A 9,155-nucleotide genomic window follows, 5' to 3' on the forward strand; every position below is an offset into this window, starting at 1 on the left:
AAATATTTATATTCAAAAAGAAAATATTATATATAAATATATATTTATATTTGACAAAAAAAATATATAATAAAAGATAAAATGTATGTATATAAAATTAATGATGAAAAATAATATAATATATATATAATGTTATTATATATATATAATTGTTGATAAGTCAATATATATTTTATATGATTAATGAGAGAAAAAATATACCTAATTATTTGGATTAATGTGGTTTCTGTTGACTTTAAACATTATATTATATTATATTATATTATATTATATTATATTATATTATATTATATTATATTATATTATATTATATTAAATATATATATTTATATATAAACTAAATAAATATGTAATATTATATATATATAAAAAAATTATTTATGAGACAATATATATTTTTATATAATTATTTAGAATATATATATAAATATAAATTTATTTATGAGACAATATATATTTTATATAATTATTGGAAAAAAAAATTATATAAATTATTGATGAAAATATATATATATATATATATATATATATATATAAATTATTTAATGAAAAGAGATAAGTATTTATGATATAATATATATTTTTATATGATTAATGAAAAAAAAAATATATTTATATAAATTATTGATGAAAAGAGAATATATAATATATAAATTATATATAACTAGAGAGAAATGAAAAAAAAAGTAAGAATATATTTAATAGAGAGAATTAAGGGAAATTTGACCAAATGACCCTAAAAAAAGTCTTAAATGAATTGGGTGACTAGTGCATAATTTTAATTGCGCTAGTGACCATTTTATATTTTTTTGACAAAAATACCCCTATCACGTAACGCGATGGGGAGGATCGATACGCGATGGTAAAAGGTTCTTTATATAAATATTCAAAAAAAAATCATTTCGTTATTTTTTTCTCTCTCTTCTCTCTCTCTACTTCGCGTTCTCTCTCTCGACGGCGACAGAACCCTAAATGAACACATCATACAGATCGACTACCAAAACCGTTCTAATATCATGTGTTAATCTTATTGTTCATCATACAGATCGATTTATGTTCTTATTTCCTTTATGTTCATTTTCAAACCCTAAACCATGAGGTTGTTCTTATTGTTCATCTTGTTCATATTTATTAATTGTTCATATTGGTTGTTCATCTTGTCGATGATGATATTTACAAATGATGCTTTGAATCGGTTCCGTTTCAGGACCAAGATTTGATGATGCTCTGAATCGGTTCCGTTTCAAGGAAGATTCATGTTCGCGATGTGACTTCACGTCTCGCGACGGGACTTCACATCTCGCGATGGGATTTCACGTCTCGCGATATATATGTGCCTGTGAACCTTATTAACAAGCACTGGATTCTATGCGTTGCTCATCTACAACAATGGTGCATTGACGTTTAGGACTGTGATTTTTATCTTTTTATGAATCTTGATCCATTCTTGAATCCATTGTGTGAAATGATTCTGTATTTTCTTGTAAAGGGAACCTCTCCTCCTGAGCAAAGAAGGTTTCCTAAGATAACCTTAAATCCCATGACATACAAAAGACATCCACACCCGAAAGCAACCAATGTAGCTAAGAGTGGGGAAGTCCCTAGACTAAGCCAGAGCGGGGACTGTGGTGTCTTCATGCTAATGTATATGGAATACTTGACTACTAACAAAGGTGTACAAAATGTGACATCAAATCAAATGGATTTTTGGAGAAAGAAGTTGGAGGTCAAGTTATTCCATCAAATTATAGAACCATAGTTTTCCATTTTGTATATTTTGTATTCTAGCTTATTTTGTATTCATTACATAGGATAAATATTCAGCACTATCGTCTAGCGAAGGGACTTAACATTACACTTCATGTCTCGCGATGGGACTTCACGTCTAGCGATGGATTTTCACGTCTAGCGAAGGGACTTTCAAATGGACTTCATGTCTAGCAAAGGGACTTCACGTCCCTCGATGGGACTTCACGTCTAGCGATAGAACTTCACGTCTCGCGATAAAACTCCACGTCTCGCGATGGGACTTCACGTCTAGTAAAACCTATGTTTTCTTTAGATCTAAAACATACCAAGATTCATACAAAAGAAATGAATGTACTTGCAAGTTTCCCCGCAAAAAGCTCTCCACGCCTACTGAACTTTACATTTAAAACACACCAAAGAATTGGAAGATACTTTCAAGTAAAACTTCAAGTTTGAAGTGCAGTATGGAAGGATTCTAAATTGAGTATCCTTCCATGCCTGCACTTTAGACTTGAAGATAACATTCAATGTAAAACCATTGCGTGTAAAGAAACTTCAAGTCTTAAATTGAGTATCATTCCTTGCATGCTATTTAGACTTGAAGATAACCTTTAATGTAAAACTATTGTGTGCATGTGTAATGGAAATTTTACCTCTATTTATTAAGAAAATAAATATTAAAAGAAGTGTAACTTTAACTTTAAAATTTAATTTTAACTTTAACTTTATATACTTTAACTTTAGTTGGAAGATTGGCGTTTAAGAAATGCACTAGTTTGAGGTTACTATAGTTTGATCTCTTTAGTCTATTCAATTAACAACATAAGAACACCAACATAAGGAACACTACAACTTATCCCAAACCACCACAATCTTAAACTATAGTACACTAGATGAGTTACAATAAATGGTTCAAGCTAAAGGCTCATATTGATGAGATGATGACTCATGCTGCTGAGATGATGACGCTCTTGCAGTAGATGGTGCAGGCATTACTGCTTTGCATGTTTCCCTATTATGTTCTAGTCCAGCACATGAGCTGCATCGTCTCGGGACCTTACAGACCTCACCTTGGGATGACCTACGCTTTGTTTGTGGCAACCCTTTTTAACCTTAACAAGTGGTTTAGGCACACACGTTGATTGATAATTTCGGGAACATCTCAATTGTCTTCATCACCAACAGGATAACATGTCTCCGCATATGCATTCAACCAAGATTCAGTTGTGTAATACTTGTGAGCAAGGAAAATAAAATGATTAAACAATTGATTACATATAGTGAACATGTGAGTTTAATAATACATTGAGAAGAATTCATAAGAAACCAAATTTCGTTGACAGGCAAAGAAGACCGGACACTTCAAAAACTCTACAAGCACAGTTCTTATCTTTCGAACTGACTTTAAAATGGGACTCATTGTCATGCACATAAAACTCGAATCTGTTAAGTGGAGACACAATATAGAATTCGGCCTTCTCAAATTCCTCACGTAATAACTTTTCATAAGTTTGAGATAAACGTTCTTGGTAGTTGGACGCTTTTTCCCTTCTATCATTAAACCAATGTTGTATTATGAATCTTAAATAGTCAGTCATTGTTGAAATGGAATACTTTCTGGCTTCCCTACTTTAACTATTAAAGCTCTCAACATAATTGCTTGTGAGTTGATTGTATCACTTACTGGGAAAAAATGCTCTACTCCATCTTTGGAACTCAATTTCTTCTAAATAGGTAGCAATTCTTTGATCCTTAACTCTGATCTTGTCAAAAATCGATTAAAGTTGGCGATTGTGTACGCATGAGAAACCAAATCAAACTCCGCGTGACAATTATCAGTTTTGAATTTGGCCATAATATTCATCTTTATGTAATATGTGCATGCACCGTGATCTGCTTCTGGAAAAACTGCACACAAGGCATTGTTGATGCTTGAGTGTCTATCGGATACGAAGACGAAATCATCAACTAATTCAATTGCATCTCTCAGTTTTTGTATGAAATAAGTCCAGGAGTTATTATTCTCTAAATCAACAACACTGAATGCGAAATGATATAGTTGATCATTCGCATCCAATGCAATAGCCACCAATAGTTGACCCCCCACCCTGTGTTTAAGAAAACTGGCATCAACACATAATATAGGACGACAAGAGGCTTTGAAACCCCTAATTGAGAGACCTAGGGACATGAACATATACCTGAAGTGGTCGAGCTCGTCTGTCTGGATATCTATTATTATGGTACCTGGATTATTCTTCTCTAACATGTAAAGGTATGATGGTAATTTTCCATAGGAATCCCCTACCGTTCCTCACACTGCCATTAAATCCCTCTCCCTTGACCTCCAAGCCTTATTATAACTCAAATGTATCCCATAAGTTGTCTGCATGTCTTCAATTATTTTCATAGGCAAGTGGTCATGATGATGGTTCATGTACTTACTCTTCATGCACTGCCCCAATAACTCATACTGGTGTTTGCATTATTTTCTCTGGCCTCGACAAAACTGACCATGATTGTTGTTGGTCAAATTTCTGAATCTCAAACATCTCAGATAATTTATTTTTCACAACACGCAATCTTCACTTGCATGTCTCATCCAAACATTTCACATACCAAAGATGTTTTCTTGACTTCTCCACTTTGAATTCAAAATAGTTAGTCATCGCATATTTATATAACCTCAGTTGAAGTTCGTTTTTATTATCAAACAACGCACTGACTTCCAATACGATTTCACTACTTAATGCCATCACAAATGAGGGGTCTGTCAGGTATGTCGATGGTGTAACCATTGATGCTCTTGCACTAGATGGTGTAGGTATTGATGATAGTTTTGTCGATTGAAATGAATCTCTTGGAGTATATGGTGTAGGTATTGATGTTCGCTGAGGCGTGGGTGTAGTTGCTGGTGTGGCACTAGTAGTAACATGCAAGTCCTGAGTAAGTATCCCATAATGAGGCAAAGAGTTTTCTTCTCGTGCTTTATTTTGACTTTCAAAGACATCATGCGAGGGTACAACTCCTATAATACTTTTTTGAGTAAGTGGTAGATTTTTTGAGTAAGTGATAGTGGTAGTATACTTTCATGAGTTTGGTATGTAAGTAGTGGTATCTTTTCTTGTGTAAGTGGTGACTTCTCTACTACAGTGACACACATTGGTGACACAGTGCGACCCAAAATCAACTGTGATAAATATGTGCTCACATCCTGATCTTGATCAATAACAAGAGGGGGAGGATTTGTGATACGCGGAACATCATACTTGACTTAAAACACTAAATCATATGTAGATTTTTGCACGTTAAGTCTATCATAGACGATATCAACTAATTCGACAAACGTAGTATTTTGGGGGTAAATCCAAAGTTTTAATTGAAGTTGCGTGAAAATACATTATACCATCAACAACAAAATTACACTCTCCATTATAAAAAATGAATACTTCAGCTATAATAGAAAACATGCGATTATTCATTAAATATGCGCGAGACAATCGTGCCCTTCGTGAGAAGTCCCATCGAGAAAAAGGAAGGCCTTTCGCGAAGGGACGTCCCTTCGCAAGAAGCCCCATCGTGAATGGATGTCCCATCGCGAAAAGGGAAGGCCCTTCGTGAAAGGATTCGCGAAGGGATATCCATTCGCAAGAAGCCCATCGCGAAGGGATGTCCCATCGCGAAAAGGGAATGTCATTCGCGAAGGGAGGTACCTTCGCGAGAAGCCCCATCGCGAGAATCACATTAATCTTCCCTGAAACAGAACCAAATCAGAGCATCATCAACTGCAAACATCATCATCGACAAGATGAACTCATCTGCATGCAATTAAATAAATAATAAAAACAACAAACAGATCGAGAGTACCATTTGCCATAGTGCTCGTGCTCATGGTGGTGTCCGTCGAAGATCGCCGTCGTTTAGAGAGAAGAAGGAGAAAAAAAATGAAAAAAAGTGGCCGAAGTTATATTAAGTAGTAAGGGTATTCTGGACTTTTCATACTTTTTCCCATCGCGCGACGATCATTTCTATCGCGTTACGCGATGAGGTGTTTTCGTCAAAAAAATATAAAGTGGTCACCAGCGCAATTAAAATTATGCACTGATCATCCGCTCATTTAAGACTCTTTTTAGATCATTTGATCAAATTTTTCGAAAATTAATTGGTTTGCATATATATTTGATTGATGATGAGAAAATGGAAAATTAATTTATTAAAAATTTTTTATCAGAGAGTATATTTATATTTGTAATGTTATTATATATATATTTTATTAATAATTTATTTGATTTAAATCAGAATTAATTTATAGAAAAATAAAAATAGAGCGGCGAATATTTGGTTAGACTTAGAGACATAGTCGTCTAACTAAGCCTTCATCACTGATTCTTGGGCCTTGGGGTTGGTTGGTGGATGGCCCCTTACTTAGACTAAAACCCTAACCACACAGACTCAAACCCTCAACACATCTCTCTCTCTCTCTCTCTTGATTCCTCCTCGCCCCAGTCCTTATGCCTCCTATAGAGAACGAACCCGTTGTCTGCCCTGACGAGGACCTCGTCGACGACGAAGACGAAGATGAAAGCGAAGAGGAAGAATATCGTATTGCACCGGCGAAACGACTAGATGAAATTGAAGAAGACGAAGTCGAAGAAGATCCTGAAGAAGAAGAAGAAGACGATGATACATCTTCCTCTAATCTCGCTTCCGGAAGCGAACCCATTCTCCCACATCTCTCCACCTCTTCTCAACTCACCTTGGCTGTCTCCGTTGCCGCTGATCCGATCTCTTCCGTTCAGACTGTCACCATCGCCCTACCCGCCACTGATTCTTCTCCCGACTTTAAGCGCCAGCGGATTGAAGATGTCACAATCCCTGGAATCAACAAGCCATTGAAGCCTCTAGCGGTTTTTGACGAGTCACGACGACTTTTCCAGCGGTTGTGGACTGACGAGGATGAGATAGAGCTTTTACAAGGGTTTCTTGATTACACGATGAACCAACGCTTCAATTCCGGTTCTGGTAATGGATCATCTTATCACCATGATACATCCGCATTTTACGATCAGATTAAGAACAAACTTCAGCTTGATTTTAATAAGAACCAGCTGGTTGAGAAGCTTCGTCGTGTGAAGAAGAAGTACAGAACTATTATTAGCAAGATTGGGTCTGGGAATGAATACGTATTCAAGAGCTCTCATGATGAAGCAAGTTTTGAGATTTGTAAGAAAATTTGGAGCACTGATGGCACCAGACGTGCTAGAGGAAGAGGAGGGGGATTGCAAGATGAATATACCAACCCTAACCCTAACTGTAACTCCAACCCTAGCCTTAACCCTAACCCTAATCTTAATTCAGCCAATAACAGACATAATAACATCAGTTTAGATGCTTATAGTTCAGGGAAAAAGTCAGTTGGTAGACCTTCAAGCAAACGGTTTAGAGGTGGCAGCGTGAAATCGCAGCAGCAGCAGCAGCAGCAACAGGAGGTAAAACCCCCCCAGACCCATCAATTTACAACGCCAACTGCTACTACTGGTGGTCCAACTTCGGCAGCACAGCCAGTCCAAGTCCAATTCCAAGCTTGATTGAGGAAACTGTAAGAAGTTGCCTTCCACCATTGTTAAAGGATTTGCTGCCTTCATCTTCTTCTAGAGGTGGTTTAGGAGGAGGAGGAATGGGAATAAATGCTTTGCCTTTTGGGTTTTTGATGGGGGGAAACCTGAGTAGTTTATCAGGAGGTGGTGGAGATGCAATGATGGAGGAGAAGTGGAGGAAGCAACAGATAATGGAGTTGGAAGTTTACTCCAAAAGATTGGATCTTGTGCAGGATGATATCAAATCTGCACTGGTTCAGCTCAGGTCAATGCAACAACAGCCTTCCTCAGTATAGGAGGATTTTATTCTAGTTTTTCTTTATAATTTAGTTTCCAGAATTATTGCCCTTGGTTCTCCATATATATATATATATACACTTTTTGTTTGTTGTTGTTTTACTTGCTACATTCATTCTTTGGAAGATAACAAACAGCATGAAATCAAATAACAAATTTCTGAATAAGCAATTCACAGGTACATGATGAACATTATTACAGATGATGATGATGATGAAGAAGATTAGAAAAGGTAAAATCTTGATGATGAGATGTTATATTAGTACATGGTGAACTTTTCCTTTGTTTTTTGGAAAACTTGCTCTGCAATAATAGCTCCTTTTCCATCAGCTCTTTTGATTTCGAGTTGAGCCTTCTGGTAAAACCCTGTACCCCTTAATGCATCCGCAATAAAATCATCAAACCCAATAGCAATTGCGGCCTCAGCTTCTGCTCCATAAACCAGTCTCTTGATTCTCGAAAGATGTATGGCACCAAAGCACATTGGACATGGTTCGCAAGACGCATATATTTCACAGTCAGACAGCTCAATTTGATTCAGCTTCTTACATGCCTGAAAAATACAATCAATTGGACTGACTTGATTGGTTTCTTATAAGGAATTAATCTACTAGCTAACCTCTCTAATAGCTGTAACCTCGGCGTGTGCAGTTGGATCGGTATTATGTAGCACCATGTTGTGAGAACTGGCAACAACTTCATTGTTCTGAACAACAACAGCTCCAAAAGGGCCTCCATCTCCACATTCTACACCTTTATATGCTTCTTCAACTGCTACTGTTAGAAATTTATGATCTCTATCCTGTATAGCTTTGTTCATTGAAAACCCACATCATAATTAATGTTTCTCTTCACATGGATTGGTGATAAATAAATTATTGGATTATTTATTACCTTGATGATGACCAGCAAATGCAGAAGCAACAGAGATGGTTCCATCCTTAGCTTCAACAACTAGTAGTAGTGTAAATCAACAGAAAGATGAAGATCATTATTACCATTCATTCATTTAGATCAAATCCATCCATATATTCAGAAATTGAAGAAAAAGAGTTCTTACCATTAGTCTCCTCCATAGAGAGATTGGAATTAAGAGAGATGATGATGAGCAGAAGAAAAAGAGATGGAGTACAAATACACCACGAGTTTCCGGTAAGAGAGAGAAAGAAAAAGACACAAGTTGGAATCTTTAATTGTGAATGTCATCCTCTCGTTGTCCGATCCAGAAAGAAAGCCAAAGGAAGCAGAATTGTGATTGTTTGTAGTAATTTATTATTATTTTTTTCAATAGTGCATTGAAACCAAAAATGACAGACAAAAGTTAAATGCTAGTGGACAATGATGTTAAAATCAAGAATTTAACTTTACAAACAAAATATAAGTGATGTGAATTCATTTTTATAAAATAAATTACCTATTAAAATATCATTACCAACTGTTCTCTTATTGTCATTATTATTATTATTATATATAATATTTAATATTATTAAGATATGATTTACATGGTCACCT

At 35.6% G+C, this 9,155-nt stretch overlaps 2 protein-coding genes across 2 annotated transcripts; one reads left to right on the plus strand and one right to left on the minus strand.

Annotated features, from left to right (window-relative positions):
- The first annotated feature begins 6,132 nt into the window (after positions 1–6,132).
- On the plus strand, positions 6,133–7,736 carry LOC124910665 (probable transcription factor At3g04930). The gene has a single exon (XM_047451340.1). It carries the CDS (start codon positions 6,261–6,263, stop codon positions 7,335–7,337), a length of 1,077 nt encoding a protein of 358 aa, XP_047307296.1. The 5' UTR covers positions 6,133–6,260; the 3' UTR covers positions 7,338–7,736.
- A 49-nt stretch (positions 7,737–7,785) lies between these two features.
- Positions 7,786–8,852, minus strand: LOC124910666 (guanosine deaminase-like). Its single transcript, XM_047451341.1, has 4 exons — positions 8,704–8,852; positions 8,538–8,597; positions 8,263–8,453; positions 7,786–8,196 (listed from the first exon to the last, which is right to left on the minus strand). Exons 1-4 carry the CDS (start codon positions 8,717–8,719, stop codon positions 7,903–7,905), a joined length of 561 nt encoding a protein of 186 aa, XP_047307297.1. The 5' UTR covers positions 8,720–8,852; the 3' UTR covers positions 7,786–7,902.
- Positions 8,853–9,155: the final 303 nt, after the last annotated feature.

This window comes from Impatiens glandulifera, chromosome 7, assembly GCF_907164915.1.
Source record: "Impatiens glandulifera chromosome 7, dImpGla2.1, whole genome shotgun sequence".
NCBI lineage: Eukaryota > Viridiplantae > Streptophyta > Magnoliopsida > Ericales > Balsaminaceae > Impatiens > Impatiens glandulifera.

Excerpts from the sequence above, each read along its gene's own strand:
- LOC124910666 (XM_047451341.1), bottom strand. Across the intron at positions 8,454-8,537 it reads ATTTGCTGGTCATCATCAAG|CTATACAGGATAGAGATCAT; the intron begins GTAATAAATAAT and ends CAATGAACAAAG. Across the intron at positions 8,197-8,262 it reads AGGTTACAGCTATTAGAGAG|GCATGTAAGAAGCTGAATCA; the intron begins GTTAGCTAGTAG and ends TGTATTTTTCAG.
- LOC124910665 (XM_047451340.1), top strand. The coding sequence starts at position 6,261 with ATGCCTCCTATAGAGAACGAACCCGTTGTCTGCCCTGACGAGGACCTC.